We start from the raw sequence: 24522 nt of genomic DNA on the forward strand, positions 1-24522 counted from the left end.
GGCCACTCCTGTTTAACATCTTTATTGATGATCTAGACGAGGGGATCGAGTGCACCCTCAGTAAGTTTGCAGATGACACCAAGTTGGGTGGGAGTGTTGATCTGCTCGAGGGTAGGGAGGGTCTGCAGAGAGACCTGGACAGGCTGGAGCGATGGGCTAAGGCCAACTGTAGGAGTTTCAATAAGGCCAAATGCCGGGTGCTGCACTTTGGCCACAACAACCCCCAGCAGCGCTACAGGCTTGGGGAGGAGTGGCTGGAGAGCTGCCAGTCAGAGAGGGACCTGGGGGTGTTGATTGACAGCCGGCTGAACATGAGCCAGCAGTGTGCCCAGGTGGCCAAGAAGGCCAATGGTATCCTGGCTTGTATCAGAAATAGCGTGGCCAGCAGGGACAGGGAAGTGATCTTACCCCTGTACTCGGCACTGGTGAGGCCGCACCTCGATTACTGTGTTCAGTTTTGGGCCCCTCACTACAAAAAGGACATTGAGTTACTCGAGCGTGTCCAGAGAAGGGCAACGAAGCTGGTGGAGGGTCTGGAGCACATGTCGTACGAGGAGCGGCTGAGGGAACTGGGGTTGTTTAGTCTGGAGAAGAGGAGGCTGAGGGGAGACCTCATCGCCCTCTACAACTACCTGAAAGGAGGTTGCAGAGAGCTGGGGATGAGCCTCTTTAACCAAGTAACAAGTGATAGGACAAGAGGGAATGGCCTCAAGTTGTGCCAGGGAAGGTTTAGACTGGATATCAGGAAGTATTTCTTTACAGAACGGGTTATTAGGTGTTGGAATGGGCTACCCGGGGAGGTGGTGGAGTCCCCATCCCTGGAGGTGTTCAAGAGGTGGGTTGACATAGCGCTGAGGGATATGGTGTAGTTGGGAACTGTCAGTGTTCGGTTAACGGTTGGACTAGATGATCTTCAAGGTCCCTTCCAACCTAGATGATTCTGTGATCCTGTGATATTCTCATAACAAAAATCAGTGAGCACCCCCAGTAACAAACCATTTTTGTAGGCACCTGCAGTACATTGCAGAGCACCCTTGTCTGTAAACTAAGTTTTGGGACTTTGCTGTATATGGCCCGACACAAATCCCTGTCCTGAGAGCTTGTCCCTAGCTCAATGTTACCGAGAGCAGTACAGCTCTGCCTTAGTGAGCAAAGTAAAATCCTCTACATTATGATTTTATCTGTGCTTTGGTTTGTGAACTGCTTTCAGTTCCTGACCTGTAAAAATCAAGCTCCTGATCAGCTACTGGACCAGCAGGTTTTTAGAAACCCTGCATTATATTTGCAAATGTGGTGAGTGTAAGTAGGAGCAGTAAATAAAGCTGAATACTTGATGTGCTTTGTGGTTTAATGAATTAACTGTTCATTCAACGCTACTTTTAAATTCAGTGTGATTTATAGGATGGAGCATTAAATTTTCATTTCAGTGGGATGAAATTTTTTTGTGCTGTGCTTAATTATGTTGATTTCACGTAGATAATCTCCACAGACTGTTCCCAATGGGAAGAGCAAGAAAGACTCATGTGCAGGTTCTTTCACTTTCTTACAGATTCCATTTGTGCCCATCTTTTTCCAAGGGCAAAACAGAATCTGTTATCATCTGACTCAGAGGCAGTGGTACCCTGACCTCAGGAGCCTCAGAATCTGGATGGGTCATCACCTGCTGGTCAGTTTTCTGTGCTGTACTGGCCACACCCATGTGAAGTCATTAGGGACAGAATTGAGCACATTGGTAAATTATTGTCTTATGCTTAAAATCTTGTGTATGGGCAAAGAGGAAGCACACCTTATATATAAATAAAGCCAAGAATTTACTTTTAGTGTGAGTGAAATCTTAAGAGACAAATCATTATTAGTCTAGAACTAGTTGCTACAGAAAAAAAAAATAAATAATGCAGTTAAATTTGTTATACATATGCTTTATTCACACCCTTTTCCTGGCTTCCCTTTCCACTGCTCCTCTAGGTCCTAAGGTCAGCAGTTTCACTGTAGAGGTTTCGTCCTGGTGGAGGGGAGGGAGTTGTTTGTTGCTAATTGTCAGCCTCTGGAGTCCTTTGCTGGGAGAAATGCAATGTTCATATTGATATCTTCTTCCTCATTCTAGGTTCCGAACAACTCCGGGGTAATTTTCATATGTTTTCTAGGTTACTCTTACACCTTTCTCTTTCTTCATTGGTCTGCAGCTCCATGTTACATCTGAATTTACCACATACAGTGTTCTTTACATATGTTAGATATTATTTCCCTCTTCTCTTTATTACCCCTCAAATGAGTTTTGTCCAGCTCTAGGCGTGCATTTCTACACAGAACAACTGCTTGTTATTGCTGTTCGAATGTTTGTTGTCATACCACATAAAAATAGTCAAAAGTAAACCAAATTAGCTATACATACCTGCTCAATTAGAGCAAATGCTGTCACAGCTAAATTAAGTGAAACAAAGCTACAGGCAGATAAAGAAAAGTTCAGACAAAGCAAACTTGACAAGCCTCAGTCCTGAGGTCTTGCAAATTCATTACAAATCTTACATTCTGTTAATAGTATACCGATCTCAGACCAGCTGGGATCGGGGCGGCACGCTGAATCATGACAAACTCACTCAAGTTTGTTGAAGGGGGAGCATTGCCAAGAGCAAAATGCCACCACACCGTATGCAAGCTCCCAATTTATTACAACTTGTTTACATAGGTTCATTTTTACTTCTACATCCTACTGACCTTCAGGTTTTGTCTGCTTACTGCTGACCATGCACTCTGCAGGTGGTGTTCCAACCTGCTGTTTCTCATGCTCGCAACACAGTGTTCCATAATGTTGCCTCAGTTATCCACAATCATTCTTCTAACCTCAAGGTCCGTTTACATTTTGCTAACTACCAATTCTTAATTCCCACATCTCCCCCTTCTTTGTTTTGTAGCTTCGTTTCCGTGGCAATCATTGCAATCAGTCGCGGTTCAGCCTTCCGCACTGTGGACAGGAGGTGTCATATATGTCGTAGGATGGCAAATGCTGTAAAACAAATCAAACATCCAAGGCCTGCTAAAACCCATATCCGTAGGTTCAGACCTGCAACCCAATGGCTAGGGTTGAGCCAGGATAAACTTCCACCTAACTCTCTCATGATGTCATCATGCGTTCATTTCTGAATGTCAATTAATTCATGCTGTAATGAATTACGTAGTTTGGTAACTTGTTATTGCAGATTGCTAGAAAAGGCTCCTTGTAGATGCATGTTAACCAGTTCCCATGTTGTATCCTTCAGTAACATTATTCATAACCTATGCCACTGTGTGGGCTCTTTGAACAGAATGTACAAGGGCCATAGAGGCTACCACAGCTGTGGCCACAATTATAATAGCCAAGATAATAAAGGCTATCAACAATCCAATGAATCACTTTTGTCATTTTTCTGTAACTTGTCTCAACAGCTTGTTTACTTGAGACAATTCAGAGTCACCCTCCTAAGGGCGAGTAAGATTGACTGGTAGCCATAATTCTGTTCTGCTGATCGAGAATGCCAATTAAACTCAGACACCAGAGTGAAAAGAGTAGGCTGATTTTACTGTTAATAATTAAAGGATATAACTAAGTACTACCAAAAATAAGCAGTATGAAAAATACAGAATAGTACACTTAATTATTACTACATATAGTTAAGCAAGGCAATGCACCTAATCATTACTAGACGATGGGGACAACAGTGATTAAGAAAGATACATCACCACTTGCATACGTTACTAACATGCAGACCCACGGTTGCTGGGGAGCCCCGGTTGCAGCGAGGATTTGGAGTACCTTTCCCTGCAAGTGGGAAGTCCTATGTGGTGCGTCCATCCGTAGGTGAGGCATCCAAAGTCGCAGCAAGAGGGTCCAGCCTTATATACAAAAAATCAGCAAGCCAGAATAACTTGCACTTTTCTTTGAGTGGAAACATCTGGTTTCATCCTCCTGTTGGATTCCACCCGAAGCCTGGCCAGGGCTCGGGGCGGGAGAACCAAGGGAGTTTCTAACAAGGTCAAACACTTGAGTTCTCAGCCTTGAACATGGCTAAACAAGGAAAGTTGGATATACATTCTAATTACTAATTACATTTTGTCTAAGCTACATCCTTCACTAGTGAGCATACATATTTCGTTATTGATCAGATACTAATAATGCTAATGGTAATACAGATTTAACTAATTAACAAATACTAATAATGGATAATGTTTAGTTATAAGGTTCATCTAGAGGTCAACTTGTTTCAAGCCTATTATTCAGGCCCTAGCACTACAAATTCAGATCCACATCTCAAAGGAAAAATTACTGTAAGCTTATGGCTAGATACGTTGTCCATAGATAGACAACTAAAATATTGAGGATCTGTAATGATGATCTGATAATCAACCACTACTATTGCTTATTCATGCCTCTTTTCCGGCCAACAAAATATATGAATGAGTTGCACAGACAGTCTAAAATACAGGTGCTGTTGTGGCTGCAGAGGCACACATGCACCTCCTCCTCCTGTGGACATACACACACGGGAGCATCCGCATACAATATTATACTGGCAACGTTCAAACGATATGACTGATTCTGTGTCTCGAGGAGGAAGCCAAGCCCCTCCAGTCCACTGTGTGTCATTATTGGCTACCAGTACATTGGGATCCCACCAGCTTACCAGGGCAAAAAATGGTGGGTCGATGATGTGTGTCCAAGATACATAACCAGCTGCTCCCGGCAAAAATAACAAACCTATACTTACCGCCGAGTTGGTTGAAATGAGGGCCAAATAGTCAAGAAAGGTATTTTCTGGCATTGGCATCACTCCTACCCATGCCATCATGTCTTCTGCTTTCTGTTGTAGTCGTTTTAGACTTCCCCAAACCATAGCTGCAGGTGCCGAGTTCCTAGAGGAACCTATCCTGCACGTCAATTCCTGCATCGTCGGTTGAGAGATCTGGGGTATTGGGTTGGAGGGTTGACCCTTCCAGCTCACGATATGGCTTGACTTTCTTTGCAGGTATCCACCGAGGACCTGTGGGTGACAAAACACAAGCATACCCCTGCCCCCCATACCAGCAGATCTACTGGCCCTCTCCAGGTTGGGTCTCCTTCAGGATCCTTATACAAGACCTGTGGTTTAATTATAGAGTCCATTGTGGTGCTAAAATGATGTTCTGCTGCTGTCAAGGCAAACCGATTTCTGCTTAAAAAATTAAGAGTATATAAAACCATTGGTAGCTGATTATATGGTGTGTCCAGAGAATTCCCCCTTTGTTTTAAAATCAAGGCTTTTAGTGTGACATGTGCACTTTCAACTATTGCCTGTCCTGTGGGGTTATGAGGAACACCTGTCTTATGCCAAATCCCCCAATGCTGCAAAAATAGTTGTATTTTTCAAGCTGTGTAGCCGGGCCTGTTATTGGTTTTAATTTCTTTCGGCACTTCCATGTTTGCAAAACAGCTCAACCAATGACTCTGTATGTGTATGGCCTTTTCCCCAGACGCTGTAGTGGCATGTATCATCCCAGAAAATGTGTCAACAGTTACGTGAACCCACCATAAGCAACCAAACGATGTTTGCCAGATTTCATTGGCTTCCAGGCCTCTGGGATTCACTGCATCAGCAGAGGGGGTTCCCCTGGTCTGCAGGCAGTCCGGACAAGCTCAGATGATGTCCAAAGCCTGGGATTTAGTGAGGTCAAATGTCTTCTGCAGGCTCCGTGCATTTTGGTGAAAAAAATCGTGAGAAGCCTGAGCTTTTTGAAAGGCTAGTATGGCTGCTACAACTGCATCTGCCCAGGCATTCCCTTCTGTCAGCAGTCCAGGCAAATCAGTGTGTGACGAATATGGGTGATAAACAGAGGGTGCCGACGCTTGTCGATTAATGCTTGCACTGCTAAAAACATAGACAACAGTTTCCTATCATCGATTTCTTTTACTAATGCCATCTCGAATCACTGTACGACCTTAACTACATACGCTGAGCCAGCAACCATATTTATTTCCTGCTTCAGAAATGTTTGCACAGCTAGGATGGCTGCTCATAATTCAGTTCTCTGTGTGGAACCTGCTTGATAACATGCACAAGTCTGCCATCTTCCGGCTTGTTTCCATGCAATGCCTGCCTTACCAGTCTTGTCAGAACCATCTAAAAAAACCGTTAACACGGTGGAATGTGGGGTATGGCTGATCTTCTGCACAATTTTAGTGGTGAAATCGGTATGCTTTGTAATATCCTGTTTGCTGGTAACATGAAAGATATTTCACCTATAAAATCCACAAAGGCTGTCTGAAAGGTAATAGATTGCATAAGCAAATAGTTAAGCTGTTCTTTAGTACAGGGCAGATGTATGATCTGCAGATGAAGCCCTGTCAATGCTTGACATCGCTCTCGTCCTTTCTTTACCAAGGTAGCACACTGATCCACAAATGGTGTTATTGTTTTTTCCGGGGTGGCAGGTTAAAAAAATCCACTCCAAATATAATAATTCAGGTGCTAACTGTCTGACAAGAGCCAAGGGATAAGTGGCAGTAGGATATACAAACAACCTAACAGGTACATTGACCCACCGGTGGTCTGCCTGGAGTTGTTCAATATGCTCACACACTGTTATCATTTCCCTCCTTGCCTCAGGGATTATTTGACGCAGGGATGTTAAATCTGGGTCTCCCTTTAACAAATCAAAAAGATTTTTTAATTGTTGGGCAGCTATACTGAGGTACAGTCATACCTAGTTGATTGTTCCCAACAGTTTCTGGAGGTCATTCAATGTCGTGACTTCTATATTAAGGCATAGCCTTTGTGGCCTAACAGTACGGTAGGTCAATATATGTCCCAAGTACTTCCATGGCTCTACTTGTTGTATCTTTTGGGGGGCAATTTGAAGCCCTGACTGAACAAGCCAATTTTGCAAATGCTGATACCCCTTCTGTAAAGGGCTTCCTGCTCCTTTGCTGCTAATAGAATGTCATCCATATAATGATGTATTAAAAGATGAGGGTTTTGTTGTCTAATTGGATTGAGCACTGAGTGGACATAATGCTGACAAATAGTAGGGCTGTTTTTCATCCCTTGTAACACTTTCAATTGATAATGTTTCTTGGGCTGTGCATTATTTATTATGGGTACTGAAAAGGCAAATTTACCCCTATCATTTGGATGTAGTGGGATTGTAAAGAAGCAATCTTTAAGATCTATTGCAATTAAAAACCAGTTCTGAGGTATCATGGTAAGGTTTGGCACACCTGGTTTTAAAGCTCCCATAGGTTCTATTACTTTGTTTACTGCCCTGAGGTCCTGCAAAAGTTGCCACTTTCCACCTTTCTTCAGTATTACAAAAATAGGTATGTTCCATGGACTATTAGAGTGTTTAATGTGTCCTGCTTCTAGCTGTTCTTGAACTAAGCATTGGGCATGTTGTAATTTCTCCCCTTTTAGGGGCCACTGATCAACCCACACCAGCTTTTGTACTTTCCAAGTCAGTTGTAGGCCAGGGATTATGATCGTGGTCCCTTGCCAAAAGGCTGGGTCTGAATGGTTACATTCCATTGTGCCAACAAATCTCTCCCCCATAGGTTCAAGGGACAATCCATTATGTACACCTGTACCCATCCTTTCTGTCCATCCGGACCCTCACTTGGCAAGACCCTCTTACTTTGTTGTGGGGCAGATGTGCCACCTATGCCAGTAACCAATGATGGAACATTTTGCTGTTCCCAATCTGATGGCCAGTCACGTTGTGTGAGAATAGAAACATCTGCTCCTGTGTCTATAAGACCTTCAAAAGTTCTGCCCTGAATTTTTATTGTCACAATGGGTTTATTTGTCTGAATTGCAGTGGCCCATAGAATGTCTTTAACTCCTGTACTACCAAATCCAGCACTACCCGTCTGAGCTGATGCTGCCTGGGGTACCCAATACGGCAATATCAGAATCACAGAATCAACTAGGTTGGAAAGGACCTTGAAGATCATCTAGTCCAACCATTAACCTAACACTACCAGTTCCCATCTACACCATATCTCTCAGCGCTATGTCAACCCTACTCTTAAACACCTCCAGGGATGGGGACTCCACCACGTCCCTGGGCAATCCATTCCACTGCCTAATAACCCGTTCTGTAAAGAAATAATTCCTGATATCCAGTCTAAACCTTCCCTGGCACAACTTGAGGCCATTCCCTCTTGTCCTATCGCTTGTTACTTGGTTAAAGAGGCTCATCCCCAGCTCTCTGCAACCTCCTTTCAGGTAGTTGTAGAGGGCAATGAGGTCTCCCCTCAGCCTCCTCTTCTCCAGACTAAACACCCCCAGTTCCCTCAGCCGCTCCTCGTACGACATGTGCTCCAGACCCTGCACCAGCTTCGTTGCCCTTCTCTGGACATGCTCGAGTAATTCAATGTCCTTTTTGTAGTGAGGGGCCCAGAACTGAACACAGTAATCGAGGTGCGGCCTCACCAGTGCCGAGTACAGGGGTAAGATCACTTCCCTGTCCCTGCTGGCCATGCTATTTCTGATACAGGCCAGGATACCATTGGCCTGTATCAGCTGAGCTGTTTTTGTTCCTGGGGAAAGTACACGAAATCCTGATGTCTGCAACATTACTTTCATCTCATCCTGATAGTCTGCATCAATTACCCTGAGAATTATCCTCAGTCCTTGCATGGACGTGCTAGATCGACCCAAAACTAAACCTACCATTCCTGAGGGTAATTGCCCGTGAACTCCGGTTGAAGCCAGATATGTTACGTCTGGCTCTTTAAGGATCAATTCTGTGATAATGACAAGGTCCAACCCTGCGCTGCCAGCTGTTGCCGCTTGGAGCTCACGAACCCTTCGGCGTGGCTGTGGAATTCTTGGGGATTGCTCCAGAGACGCCCAGGCATTTGTCGGGGCACCAGGCCTCGCGCCCCCCCTCCTCCAGTTTCCAGAAAGAGGCATACCATTCTTATCAAATTTTGACCAACATTGATTAGGCCAGTGAAATCCTTTCCCACATCTGGAACAATGTTTAGAAGGCGATGGGCTTTGCTCCTTTCCTTGTTTACAATCTTTTTCAAAATGCCCAGGCTTTCCACGTGAGAAGCAAGTTCCCCTGGGTGCCACTTGCTGTCGCCCTCGCACTACCGGCACGGCTGCGCCTTGTGGCTCTGGGTACCTACGTGTTGGCAAGCTTTCAGATACTCGCCAAGATCCTGGGTTTGACAGTCACTATTAGCCCTGTCACATGCCAGCTGTAATATTAGGGCTTTGGCTGCCTCAGGGTTATCTACCAATTGAGAGATCACCACCTGTAAATGATCTATAAATTGCCAATATGACTCCCGGGACCCTTGTTGGATGGTCGCAAAGGAACCGATTCTGCGTTCCCCATCAGCTACCTTTTCCCACTCTATTAAAGCAGCTCGGGAGGCCTCAGTAAACAAGCGCTGATCTTGCTGGGCTTGAACGAGGGTGTCCATATACTGCCCTTCACCGACCAGCATGTCGTAGCCTATCGGTGTACCGTCAGCCAAATTTTTCACGGATTGCACAGTACAGAGATCTCCATACTCGGCTTTCCAGGTGGAATACTGTGCTGGCGTTAATACTGTTTTTATAAGTGCTTGCCAATCCTATGGGACCAGTTGATACCCATGGGAGATTGCCTCCAATATACCTGTTGTAAAGGAGCTTTGAAGCCCGTTCTCATCGATGCTTTTCTGCAGTTCTTTAAAAACTGACTATGGCAGGGACTCATGCTGTGGCTGCTGGTTGGATCTTAAAATTACCAGAGATGCCACAGGGTCCCCATTATTTAGTGTCTCTCTAAAACATGTTTCTAGCCTAGACCCTTTTCCCTGAATGTCTACTGGGAATGCCTCCGGTGGGGGAGGTGGAAAATCTGGAGGTACAGATTCTAGTTCTTCATCTTTACCCTTTAACCCCCACTTGTTTCCCCCGGGGGAGCACTGGGAGTTACTTCTTTCTCCTGTTGGGACAGGGTACCAGCAGGTTCTACTGTTTCTCCTGCCAGCGGTTGTAAAGCCATGTAAATCAATTGCCATGTAAGCAAGACAGAGGTCGGAACTACAATCCCCAGCTCTTTTTTAGTTTTAAACTCCTGTCTGACCTTCTACCATAATGCTAAATCAAAACTTCCATTGACTGGGAACCATGTACAATACTTAAAGATATATCGCAGTAACTCATGCGGTTGACCGTCTGTTACTGAACATTGGGCAGCCTTCAATAGCTGCTTTAAAACTTGCATATACAGATTTTGTTCCTTACAAACAAACTGATGGCAAGAGTTGTCAGCTACATATGATTTCTGAGTAGAGAAGTTGCCCATCTGACTGGTGAAGAAACCTGGGGGAGCTGAGTCCTAGAGTCTTTCCACCTAACTCGGTTGCTTTGCCTAAGTACAGAGTATGAATTGTCCATTGTTCATGCAGAGAGACACAGGCACCTCCAAGACAGAGTCAGATCTTAGGCTGGCTGAAATCTGTAAGATTAAGTGGGAACGATCAGCAAAATCTTCATATAATTTCTTTTACGCTTACCTAAGATATGCTTTGAAGTTCAGCTCCATGCAGCTGCCTGTTTCTAGAAGAAATATTCAAAAGGATACAGGCATTCTCTAAAATGACTCAGACTGAAATGAAAGAGATCTGTTCTGCTCCTTCCCCTAGCTAACAAAAACTCCTACTTTATGTATTCCGAAATGAGAGATCTCTACCCCCCGATGCAGATCATCCATCAGAAAGGGGACAACACACTGATCTTCGAAGCATGGTTTGAGAGTGGGAATTTGCAGAAGGTGGTCAAAGTGTAAGTTTCTAATCTTTTTTTCTTTTATTAAGGTGGAGTTATCAGAATTCTTATTATCAGCAGCCTGCTATCAGTTTCTGAGCAGGATGTGTTACTCTGGGTTTGTAACTTGTTTTACATTAGTTGAGTAAGCTTCAAGAGTAGTTTCAGGTAGCCTTCACTTGAAATGGTGTGATAGCCATTCCATAGCACTGAATATCTTCTATAGGTGATAATCACCCACACAAACTCAACACTTTTTCTTAAGCACTTCCATTTAAAGCATAATGTGGAGAATGTTTTTAGAAGTCCTAGTTATTATTAAAAGTCCTAAAGAAGACAGCAGTTGCATTATTGACACCCTCAGTGAGATTAGGCATCTTTTCCTGGCAGCTGTGTAGACTTTGATTTATGACAGTGTAAATCAGATTTCCACCTGATTCTCTGTGGGATGCTTTGTCATGATAGTCCACATTATTTGATACTGCATCACACGACAGTGCTAACCAGCATCACAACTCTTTGTCTTCTTTCTGCCTACAGCAATGAATTTGAATACCAGCTGACCTTGCGCACCGACCTCTACACAAGCAGACACACGCAGTGGTACTACTTCCAAGTAAACAATATGCAGGCAGGGATGCCATATCACTTCACTATTGTCAACTTTACCAAGCACAACAGCCTATATAAATGAGGCTTGTCAGAAGCCGATGCTAAGAAACACAAGGTTGGCTGGCGAAGGACTGGAAATGAAATCAAGTATTACAAAAACAATGCAGGCCAAGGTAGACGTCAGTACTTCTCACTCACTTGGACGTTCCAGTTCCCTCATGACCAGGACACCTGCTACTTTGCCCACTGCTATCCTTACACCTACTCCAACCTGCAGGAGCACCTGGTGGCCATCTCTAAAGATCCAGTGAAGTTCAAATTCTGCAAGATTCACATCTTGTGCCATTCACTGGCAGGAAACATAGTGTATGTTTTAACTATCACCAGCCCCCCCAGAAGTGGCAAGGGCACCAAGAAGAAGGCTGTGACACTAACCGTAAGGGTGCATCCGGGAGAAACTACAGTTCCTGGATAATGAAGGGCTTTCTGGATTACATTCTTGGTGATTCAGACAAAGCTCAACTCCTGCAGGAAAATTTTGTCTTCAAAGTGGTACCCATGTTGAATCCAGATGGGGTGATTGTGGGAAATCACCGCTGCTCTTTAACTGGTCAGGACCTGAATCGCAAATATGGATCCAACATGAAAAAATTTTATCCTTCCTTTTGGTATACCCGAAACATGATCAAAAGGTAACCTCATTTTCTTTCCCTTTAGAATAGATGATTTTCCTTTCCACTGTCTCTTTGTTAGTGTGACTTCTCTATGTCCCTTACTGTTTCGGTATTGTTTACATCTTTGCCCTGTACCCAACCCTTTCTGACCATTTTGTTTACATTCAGTTGCATTTCAGAGTGGGTTATTTTTTTCTTCAGTATTGTGCAGGTTTTCCTTTAATATACTTTCTCCATTTCTGGTAATAACTTGTATTTCCAAAGTAAAAGAGTTTTCATCAAAATGCTTTCAGCATGTTTCTCCCCACTATCCTCTGCCAAAATATACTTGTCAAATTCCTTATTTCTGTCATTTTCTTCTTTTCTGGCATACAACCACATCCCAGAATGAAGTTGGGTTCAGAATAGATCCCAGATGTCTATTTGACAAGATTGTCAAGTTTGCTCCATGTTTTGCTACAAATATATTTGATTTCTTATGCAGACTTCCAGTCACAGACACATTGATACTCTGGATTTAAAACTAAACCTTCAGCTAGTAAACTAAATCCCTCTGGTTTAACTTCTGTAACAAACTAATACAAACAAGATTCTTGTGCAGAAAGCCAGTGTCAGAATTAGTACATTTAATGTTTTTCATCTAGTTACAGCCTATTTTTTTAAAAGATCTGTGTTTTTTCAAATGAATGTTTTGGCATGTAGATCCCTAGCTTACAGAGGATGACCACTGTGCCTCTTCTTTTCCATGAGAATTCCTCTCTCTGTCTTACTATATAGAGACAGCCCGCACTTGTGAGTGCCTTGTAATTAATACTAATTATGTCTGCTGATGTGCTATTGACCTTCAGTCTCATATTCAGCTACTGTCAGCTGAGACAGATACGTTTATTACTGCTTCCTTCTTCATTCCACCATGCATTTCCAACTTCTGCCCAGAGTAAAGCCCCAGGTGACATGCTGTGGTGCCATTGCATCTTCCCTGTAGAGCTCTGCTTTGACATGAATTGGGCAGTGGGGGTGTGGGTTGCTAAACACCAATGTGTCTACCTGCAAATTTTCTTTAAAAAGTTAATTAAGCAATAATACATTGCAGAATCTTGTCACATCATAAAAATTGATGTCTCCAGTTTGATAAAGGAAAGAATAATCACTGCCATTTATGCTTCAGTCTCGTAATTTTATAGCATCTATTATTCAACACATACAATAGTGAAAGAGCAGCAGATAAGAATAGTGGGTTCCAGCTGTACAACATGCTCATGTATACATCTACAGAGCTGGATATATATAACTGAGCCTGAGAGTTAGAACAAACACATGGACAAAGGCTAATGATGCATACACTCATATCTTATTTCTGTGCAGTAACAAGTGTTTTATTCTGGAGGGAACTGAGCAGTTTGGCTTTCATCTAGCACACTAAAGGTTTAACTTAGAGCTCAGAATATAAAACTGTTATCGATTTCTTGTTCTTTAGGTTACACATGAGCTTCAGTGTAATGTATTAGACTAGTTTCTGAGGTGGAGAAAAAAACCCCACTTTTAATAAAGTCTATGTCATCCATATTACAGAGTGATGGGGGAACATGATGTTTTCCTGTATTGTGATATCCATGGTCACAACAGGAAACAAAATGTCTTCATGTATGGTTGTGATAGAAAGCAGCAGGCAAAAGCACCATACATGCATCCACGTGTCTTCCCACTCCTGCTGAGCAAGAGCTGCCCAGATAAGGTATGCAAATGTCTAGCTAGAAATGTACTCACCTGAAAATTCAAGCACTGTCTGGGATCCCTAATTTTTTGTTAAGCTATCACATTTACTAAAAGACTACACTTCATCCCGTAAAATAATCTTCAATTGCCTAAAACTAGAAATGGTACAAATATGAAATTTTAACTCCTTTGAAATTCCAGTACTCCAAAGAGTATCCTGCTGAATTGGGACATAAAGTTAGCATTTTTTGAAGATTTTTTAAAAGAATGAAGAAAAAAGAATATCAAAGTAACATTATTTTAACAATGTCAAAAACTAACATTAAATATTGTGTACTCCTATATTAAATGCAGTTTTAAAATACAATATTGTAGAATTAAAAACAAACAAGTAAACAAATAAGAAACTAAAGAAGAAAAATATTTCTCCGTGTTGAATCCTTTTGAAAACTTATTTTGAAAATTGTGTCAAAATCACCATGTTTGTGTAAGATATTTCAGTTTGGAAAAAAAAAAAAGGTTTAGTAGGAAATGACGGTTTTTAACATATGTCATTTTCCAGCAAAATCTGACTGCAATAAACTTCTTTTGAACCAGAGAGGTTGCAAAGGCTCAGGAATAAAACAACACACAACCTAAACTACTAGATGTCATTGCATACTTGCAGCTAATGCCGTTTTCCTCCAACATCAATAATGAGGTGGTTGTGAGCTCCAGATCCATATGTATCAAACTGTTGGTCTATTAACTCATGAGAGAAGAGTTAGTCCAACTTTTTAGTAAATATGCATGTTTGTATATAACAGGATTTATGGTAACTCAGCTGGTCATCTCTCTATATAGGATCATTCAGAACCAGTAAGTACAGCCACATAAAAAATTATTTGCAGACGTCTCAGAAATCCTTAGAGTAAAATAAGCTTTTAATCAAAGGCCTCATTTCACCTATATCTCCATTATATCAGTAATGAAAGTATGCTCTGAACTATGTTATGCAATATTTAAGTAGTGAAAACTCACAATTGTTTACCTCGTACATAAGATTTAAACAAACATGCAGGGTTAAAATTAAATTATTGCATCTTCCTATTTACTTCAAAATCTAATGCTGTACCTGTCTTTTAAGTTCTCATTCCCAGACTGCCATTTCAGGGTCCAAAAGAGCAAAAAAGGCATAGGTCGAGTGGAAATGTGGAAGATGGGCATCAACAACAGCTACACTTTGGAAGCCTCTATCTGTAGGTCTAAGTTGGGTGAGACAATTCCCTGTAGCTATGTAGTAGGAGTCATCAAACAAGACCTTTACTTTTATTTTTTCATGGAAAATGGTAGCTTGAGCTACCATCCCCTTGTTGGTGTTCTGTCTTTTTGGGTAGAAATGAATGATGATTTAAGATAAGAGTTGAAAAAACCACTAAAACTATGGCATTCACCTAGGAACCTTTCAGGCCACCTCTAGCATTATTGCATATGTACAACATTAGTGGATGGCAAATTAAAAGCAGTAACTAAAGCCAGTTGTATTTTTAGGAAATTTTGTAATAGGTTATAGTTAACGTCCTCTGAGTGGATAGATGTGTTCATATAGGCAGAATAATGATCTGTAATCATCTGTATAAAATTCTGACAGTCATAGACCTTCTAGCATCTGTCAGTGAAAGGTATGTTAGTTTGCAGTCAGCCACAATCCTGAAATATCACAGATACCTATCAGTCAGCAAGATGACTGACATTTTTATTTCTGTCTTGCTCCTACTGATACTGCAGGCTGCAGACAAAGCACCCATTTCAATGTGAAAGACTTGGAGTCAATAGGACAGCATTTCTGTGGTGCTCTTTTGAGCTGCTGTGTTCATAAGAAGGAGGTAAGGGAAGTCCCCCCTAGGCTTTTCTCCTGCCTCAGTTCATCCTACTGTGACAAAGCATATACTCTATAGGGTTGTAGCAATAATAAAACTGATAATGGCTTTCTTTAAGCAGTAAACTAAATTTGTGGTGTTTGTTATTATTATCTGTGCCTGAAGGAACATGAGAAAGTAGTGAAACAGCAAGCCAGGGTGAACTCCAAGGTCCTCAATTCTGATGTGTTAGACTGGGATTCCAGGTAACTTAGAACTATTCAGATATGCCATAATTTATTACATGTTTTCTGCACCTCATAAATACTGCCAAAGTAAATGTTAGAAATATTACTAAAATTAGACTTTTAATTGTCACACTCTTTGATTTAACAGTCCTTAAAAGATTGCATACAAATCTTACATCCAAGCCTTAATAGCCAGTTCATTAGAAGTAGAGCTCTGTATCTACCCCAGGTGGCCTTCCTGGGGAGAAATGAAACTGAGTTGGTACAGAGCTTGGTCTACTGCATCACTTAAATCAATATGCTTTTTTTCAGCCTTACCTTTTGCAGAGCAATCTAGCCACAATATAAGTTATATTGAATGGTTTTGTGTAAATCTAATTTCGTTAACCATGGAAGATGCCAGTCTGATTCCATTCAGCCAAAGGGGCTAAGTTCAGGGTAACTGGTAGCAGTGCAAGAACCTGTACGCTGACCAAACAATACACCTGTTAAACATGATCAGCTCCTTCTGTGCCAGTGCTGACTGGAGTGACTGCAAGATCAGTTGTGCAGGTGATTTGGGAGAGGTGGGCATTTATGTGTTATGAACAGCTGTGGCCCTATGGTCATTCATTAGGGAATAAAACTTTTGTACATTTCTTTTTTGGGGAAACCAGTAGGTTGGATCTATCTCATCAAACTATGCCCAGAGTATAGAAATCAAGAGCTGAGCTTCACAACTGATGCTGAACTGCAAGAAAATAAAAAGAGACACAAGATCCTGATGCATTATCAGAGAACTAGGAGAAGGCTTGCTGGGAACAAAGAGAATGATGTTATGTGAGAGGATTTAGGAGGAGAGTGAGAAGGTGTGTGAAGCAGAACTAAAAGAAACCTAGGTAGAAGCAGGAGGTGCCATCTGGATAGATCACATCTCTTTCAATAATCAAGCTTTCTCTAAAATGATGATGCCCACTTTTTGCAGGTTAGGTGTAGGTCTGTACAATTAAAATGTGGATCTGGAAGACAGGCATGTGGAAAACACATTTATATCTCTACAACTAGGGCTACTACAGAAAACACCTGCTAATGGTTGGAATGAATATTGCAAAATACTGTTTGCAGTCACCAAATTCAGAAATTAAACAAAACAATTCTCATCTTTCACAGCAGCCAAACTTCTGACAGCCCGATCTCCTGTGATCTTGTTGCACACCAGATAAAACTATGCACCAAGGTATGCCGTGACTTTTTCTTGTCTGTTTACATCTCTGTCCTGAATTCCACTGGGAAAGAATCACCAGAGTTTAACAGGCTCCATTTTGAAGAACCTTAGGATTAAGTCAATCAGAATAGTAACTAACAAATCAATAGTCTATAGAGATACAGTCCAAATGAACAGTGCAGAGCAATACTATTAATTTTCCCTGTAGCTTAACCCAGATTGTCCAGAAGGTGGTGGTTTTGTTCCAGAAGAAGGTGGCTTTCTACCAGTCAGGTTCTGCAGTACAGCTGAGTAAGCAGACCTAGGGTCAGGGTGAGCAGGAGGAGGGCACCAGCTTTAAGCTCAAGAAGTATGATGCCCATGTGCACTGGCGTCAGCCATACTTTGCAGAGACCCAGTTCGGGGTGTTCAGGGGTTGTATTCTCCCCTCATGGACACGGGCAAGTCATCACACTGCTGTTAAGTGCTGTCAGCATCAGACTACCCCATTGCCTACTTCTAAGCTCATAGGCAAATGTAGCCCCAGATTTAAGAAAGTGCTCTCACTGGAGGGCAATGAGACATTTTATTTTCCTGAAACCTGTATTTACATGTTTTGTGGAAAAGAATGGGTTCAAACATGGGTTTTGTCCTTGTTTACCTGGTGTTTATTTTTTTGATGCCTGTGATTGCCATATTACTTAAGATATTTCCTGTAGATAAGCAAAACAGACTTTTTTGAGTGTATTACTTTTAGAAAGCTTGTGGATGAATTTTAGCCAACAATAATAGTTCCTGTAATTTGTCACTTCCTGTTTGTGACATAAATACAGTAAATAACCAACAACAAAAGGGGAAACTAGTACCAGGACTGTGTACTAAGAGTGTGTAGAACTGAAGTGGCCCCTGTAACACTTTGCAAAACATGCAGATAGGCATTTCAGATGACTGGGCTGATTGACAAATTGCATGATTTGGCGTTTTAGATCTAGTTTCAGAGATGACAGTTTGAAACATGATGCAGTCAGATAAACTCTGGTGAGTGCACTTGTGGTGAGGGAAGCTGCCACAGATCCCTTCATGTGCTCTGTCCCTCCCTGGAGGCATTTGTCCCTGGAGGAGTTATATGGAGAACACATGTTTGTGCAAAGTCCTACAGTTCCACTTAGTCCCACTGTCACCCAGAGTTTAAGCAAAGCTACTGGGTTTTGTATTTCGGGAAGGTGAAGTCCAGACAGACTTTCCACTCACCCAACCCACTCGGGGAGTAGTAGTTCTGATGGAAGGGCTGTCAGGGTGGTATTGGCTTTTAATGTTTATCCACAGCTTGAAATTTCTTCCCCTATTCTGTTCAGTGCTAAAGAACCAAGCAGGAATTTCCACAACTGATGCTGTGGTATTTCCAGGACCATGTTGTTACAGAAGGTCAACCATAGCTGCATGAAAAATCTCTTTTGCACGGTACAAGGACTGGCAGCAGAGGGTTGGTGAAAGTACGCAGGGGAGGGATGAATATTGAGATATTTTTTCCGTAATGTACCCTCTGTCATGTTTGTTCTTATAATGCTGCCTTTGGGATTGAGTTTATTTATATGTGATTGATAAATCCACATGGGCACATTTCCTGGCACTGGATTTAAAAAAAAATATTCCTGAAAACTTTAGAATGAAAATGGCAAATGGATCCTAAAGTTAGTAGCATTTTCTGGTTAACACCAAGTATCCTGGACCTTTTAGTACTTCTCAGCCCTTCATGCTTTCTTGCCCCACCTTCTCTCATCTAGCTGGTAGTATGCCAGTGCATGGGGGTGTGAGATGGGACTGACAGCTCTGAGGACTGGCAACTTGAGAAAAATTCATCTAAAACTCTGATCCTTTCCACGTCATTTGCTAAAAATAGCCTTGTTTGTGTCTAAACACTCACCATGCCAGTCAGTGGGATTGATTCCATTTTTTTTCTGATGTCCATAAGCACTGTTTCAGTGTGGTCCATAAATGGTACATAGAAGCAAGGCAGGCAGGTTTGCCTGATGTGTGTGACTAAGCTGTAGATTGAGCAGGCTGCCACATAACTCTCATAACTGCTTATTGCAAAACATCTGTGCATGGTATTCATCCCAGGGACTGGGATTAAAGGCCATGTAATGAGATTTATCTAGATGACATGAGAAATGTGGAAACCTGTTGAATAATTGTGATTTCAGGGGACTTTCAAGCTCAGAAAAAGAATTGGAGGGGTGTAACACTGCTTTAGATAACTGAAGTCCAAACAAACACAGAAGACTACTGGAGAAAGTTAGGGTATTGTTTCTCATCCTTTTAGTTTAGTCTTTAAAACTGGTAGACTGGCTTGGTAATATACAAAAAAGAAACATCCAAGAGCCAAGAACGGCAGGGGTGCATTCCTAGAAACACTTGAGAATACACTATCCACACAAGAGCATTTGTTAAAGCTTAATTACTTCAGGGTCTCTACTAAATAATGCATTAGCATATTCCTCATCCCAACAGACTTTTCACACGATGTGATGAGCCATTTAACAATCACTTTCTGTCCTCCCTTGTCTCCTCCTGCCACATTCCTTGCTGTGTATTCCTTCCACTTGTATACCTCTGATGTTCAGTCCCTGCTGTGACCTGGTTTAACACACTAATCTGATAGGAAGGAAACCCAGCAAAAAGAATTACATGGTTCTCTGCTGGGTTAATGAGCTAAATCAGGTCACACAGGAATTTTTTTTTTTTTGAGCATCAGAGTCAGTTTAAGCAATGGAGAAAAATACTAGCTAGGAGCAGGGACCAAAGTGGCAGAGTTTAGAGTGGGAGAGGCTGGACCAAGGACAAAGGAAAAGAGACTTTCTCCTTCAGTAGCAGGAAGCCCTTAGGAGATCTCAGCAGTCTGTGAAACCACAGCTTTAGGTGATTAGTCGAACCTCTCTATTTTAAAAGTAACTACACTTTAGAAATTAGTCACTAATTTAATAAAGAGGAGTCTTCTGCAAGCAGAGATCCCTCTGGGTACTGAGCCTGTCCCATCACCTGCCTGTCTTAGGAGAGGATGAGCATGTTCAGGATTGAACACAGCTTTGGCCACCTAAGAGCCTGATTCTGTAAGGCTATGCCTGCCAATACCTATAAACACACATTGCAAAACTATTAGGTAAGTGGAGCTTCACTAGGTCCTGTTGTGTAATTTCTGTGCTGAAACATAAACAAAGATATCTTTCATGCAATGAAAATGTATGAATTGCATCGATACATCTTTCATGCAATGAATTAAAGTGCTTTTGCTGAGTGTATACTAGGAGCAAAACACGTCAGAGTGATACCGTTGCTGTGTAAAGAAAGAAAATAACAACAGTTTATCAAATGAGTTTGAAAGAACAGTACATCACATCTCCTGCAAGAAGTTTCTTTTGTTCTTTTCCCAAGTGGATCTACTTCAGTGACTAATTAAGGTTATTAGATCAAAAGACTTACCAAATTTCTGTGGTTGTTCTCAGTGGAAGTTCTTAAGGGCATTTGAAGAAGCTGAATAGCAAGGAATATCACAGGTTCAGTAGAGTTTTTGACAGAAATTCATGCTGGAGCTGTATGTACCCCCCAACGGCATTTTGCTGATGTTCAGCCTAGAAAACTATATGGCCCTCAGGTGTAAAATAAGAACACTGTTGTTGTTGCCTAGAGAAAGCAAACTGTCATTCGGAAAGAAGTCACATTAATATTGTGATGGGTAATATTCTTTTTATGTACATAAACATTATAATGCTGGCTGCTTTATTAATTTTTCATTGGTTCAATAGGTAGAACAGTACTTCCCAAACTTTTTGCATTTTATGCCAGTCTTTCTTTCAGAAGCCCCAACAGCGGAAAAACAGAGCAGTGGCAATTAATACTACTGAGAAAGCATGGCTGTCCAGGTTCCCAGACTAAAAATAAACAAGCCATGTTGAGTAGGAAGTGAGGTCCCTTGTCAATAGGATATGTTTGTGTCCAGGTTCATAAATATTTGCTGAACAGAACAGCATAAGGAATTCAATCTTGAGCAGCTTGCTTGCATGTGTTCCTTCTGGCATTGTGATGATCATGTTTATTTGCAACTGTTTTGGTTTTTTTTTTTTATTTTGTAACTCTAATATTCCCTCATGAATCAAAATGGTTACATACTATTTTCTGTGCAGAAAAAAACCAAAACATCAGGAAAACATTTTCACAGCATTGCTAAGAACAGAAGTCATAAAAGCAAAAACGTGAGTATTTTTCATCCCAGTAGAAACATGTTGTCCTCTTTTTTTCTGACTAAAAACTGATATATGACAACTTAATTCAACCACTGTAACTTTAGACAAAAAATTTTGTCACCAAAAGCTTGTGACCTAGAATGCCCATTGCTCTTTATTGTCTGTTTCATCTATGAATCAACACCAACATGTCTGGGGCAGGAAAAAATACTAAAATTATGTCTCATGAAAATATTTTTTGATACATTTAGATCTTTCTGTCAAGGAATATGCCTTGGAGCTGGAGATTATACCAGCTGTTCTTCAGTATCCGAAACTACTAACACCTCACTCCCTCAGCTGGACCTGTTTCACTTCTAGTTTCATTGAATAAGATTTTTACCAAGTCCATTAAAACATTTTCTGTTGAGTTTTCCAGTCCAGTAGTGCTGTGAAGAACTGTGAGAAAGGGAAAGGTCACAGGACGTTCTAGGGAAACAGGCAATAAATTTTTTAATTAACTTGGGGTCATGACCAAGCCCCAGCTCTGAAATACTTGTGCTGACAATATTTGTAAAGCTGCATCATGCTCCTTCCTACCATTCAGAGTGTATGATTCAGTACTCACCATTAGCTGGCCTAGCAATTACCGTGTGATTAAGTTTACTAAAGCGTCATTGTCAGAACAGTTGGTATAAGATCTAATCTTTTTTAAAAACATGACTTCTCCATTATTGCTGTTCGGCATCCTACATAACTATTCGGAAAATGTGAGCCTCATTGTAGTTGACAAACACTTAAAAATCCTAGATGAAAATGGTGGAGTCTAATGTTATGTTCCTATTTCCATGAAAAGGAATTTAACAAGTATTTTTTATAATGCTGAGCACCCAACAGCTTGCAAAGTGAATACAAGTTGATGAGTTTTCTGAGTTTTTGAAAATCTGGCCAAATACCAAATGTCTAGCTTGCCTTCTGGTTAAAAAAAAAAAAAAAAAAAAAAAAAGCCTGATCTTTACATGTTAACTGTTTTCCCACTAGTTACTGAACCCTTACCAAGCTTCCCCTGTCCTAATCTGGTGTACACTCCTTGAACAAGCCATGAAGTGCCTTATCATAAAGATGATAATACCTTCTTTTTGTCATTGTATCTTTTGGAACTTAATAATATAAATAATTTGTTCATGTTTCTATTCTGTTTCACAGACTCAAGGCATCGAAACTCAACATAAGATATTTCAGGTACTTGACCCAGTGAAAAAAGGTAAACTTTATATGTTTCTTTAATTCTTAAAATTGTAATAAGCCATTTTTTTTCTATAATCTCAAACCTCATTAAAGAGTCCTTTGGCTGGGATTTCAGTCAGTCCCAGCATTTGGAAGAGCTCATTTTTCTTTAGTTTAAACTGTCTTCACATTATTACACTCTGTTTACTGATTGGGAACAGTCTCACTGGAGAAAAACTGAACCTGAGGCAAATTCCAGAGAGGTGAAAAAATATTTGTTCCTATTGGCAGTAGGGCACACACATTTGTAATAATGTGGTTATTTGGTACAGAGAGACTAGAGGAGAAAACATTCACTGAAGTCAAACAATGCAGCCCAAATCCTATGGAAAATTTGGATCAAATGGAACTTTTTGGTTTCAGTACAGACAAAATGAAAGAAGCAATATGGAGGCTAAGGAAGCAGAACAAGAGGACTTGTGTCATTGCAAGCACAAGGAAATCTGGGAAAGATTTAGGTGTCAAAGTGAACAAGTAGCTCAACATGAGTTATCTTCATACTGTGCCACAAGGACAAACAGAGTTTTTGCCTGTGTGAAAATAGGAGAGAAAAGCCATCTTGACTTCAGACTGACACTGAATTACTCTGACTACTTCTGGTGTCATCATTATTTTAAAGAATGTTTAAAAAAAGAAGACTGCAAAAGAGAACCCATCAAAGTATGTGAGAACTGGAGACAACCTCTTGTTGTGACACTTAAGAGAATTCAGCCACTTTATGATGAAATGAAACTTTATGGGATGAAAATTGTCTCCTAAAATACAAGGATATTCTTCAGTAGAGTATCTGAAAGTAGCAGAGATAGCTTCAGTCCATGAAAAGAAAGCATGAGAAGCTGTGACTGGAATTGATGACAGACAAACTTGCATTAGAAATAAGACATGCATGTTTTGGCAGGGAGTCAGAACACCCATTACTGCAAACTCCAGGAGATGTAGGGGGTTCTCTGTCCTGCTTCAGTAAAACACACAGTCTACAACAGGGCCCACAGAAAACTGAATGAAACTGCTAGCCTATTTTTCATGGTAGGTGAAACAGTTATGAAATGATCTGTGGTTCTTTCAGGCCTTAAAAATCTGGTTTTCATAAACTTACAATTTTGATGTTTCACATTAAAACAGAATAGGCTTTTTACAATAATGTAGAGTTTATTCCATCCAGGAGTTTAAGGTTAGGGTTTGGTAGAGTTTTTGGTAGAGTTTTAATAGAAAACATTGCTGTGGACTGAGTACTGAAAAGCAATGGGATTTGTTATGCTTAGTGTCAGACTTTGGGGCTTCACAGATACCCACAAAGCCATGAAACAGCCCACTATCAAGCATACAAAATCAACAAGTTAATCTGTGAAGAAAGTATCAAAGTAGAAATGTCCTGAATAGAAAGCTACCTGCCCTCATCCCACAGTACCATAAGTCAGCATTCATTGATTTTAGCCATTATTATAATTTTTATTTATTCCAATAAACACCTTCGAGCAGTGTTAATTACAACATCGTGTCACTTTTCTTAGATTCTTACAGCATATATTATTGGCAAATTTTGCAAAGCTAATAGTACATTTCTCTTCAGTTTTGACGTCTCCTAGACAGTTAAACAAGCCTCATGAAATAGTGTGAGAATTGCAAAAAGTAAAAAAAAAAAAGGGATCTTCTCATTGATATAAGTGCTTTAAAATCTTTTCCAGGTGTGATGTCAGCAAATTATATAGAACAGTACTTCAGCCATTGTTTTCATGAGCAGAGATCTAGAATTCCTGAGTAAGGACTGGATGGGAAATATTAAAGTAGTCATACATATTATCTGTGTTTTAATATAGATCTGTGAGTTTTACAGATTCATAGGGAGCTATCACAGATCAGTTAAACAGTGGAATGTGAGAACATATTCTCTGTCTACATTAAGGATACTGGAATTTATTCTCAGGACATCCTTATTCATGTGATTTTCACACTTTGGGTGCTGAAAAAT

The 24522-nt window shown here is 41.0% G+C and overlaps 1 protein-coding gene across 1 annotated transcript; it reads left to right on the forward strand.

The window, feature by feature from the left end:
- LOC141924447 (cytosolic carboxypeptidase 3-like) lies at positions 1-24022 on the forward strand. The gene is given in 14 exon segments (XM_074826917.1): positions 1-60; positions 1550-1732; positions 5001-5081; positions 10655-10793; positions 11316-11845; positions 11848-12079; positions 13634-13796; positions 14904-15030; positions 15545-15642; positions 15802-15881; positions 17013-17079; positions 21228-21296; positions 22473-22530; positions 23456-24022. Coding segments are annotated over 11 exon segments (1605 nt in total). The 5' UTR covers positions 1-60; positions 1550-1732; positions 5001-5081; positions 10655-10674; the 3' UTR covers positions 23518-24022.
- Positions 24023-24522: the final 500 nt, after the last annotated feature.

The sequence above is a fragment of the Strix aluco genome, chromosome 5 (assembly GCF_031877795.1).
Source record: "Strix aluco isolate bStrAlu1 chromosome 5, bStrAlu1.hap1, whole genome shotgun sequence".
In the NCBI taxonomy this organism is placed as follows: Eukaryota; Metazoa; Chordata; class Aves; order Strigiformes; family Strigidae; genus Strix; species Strix aluco.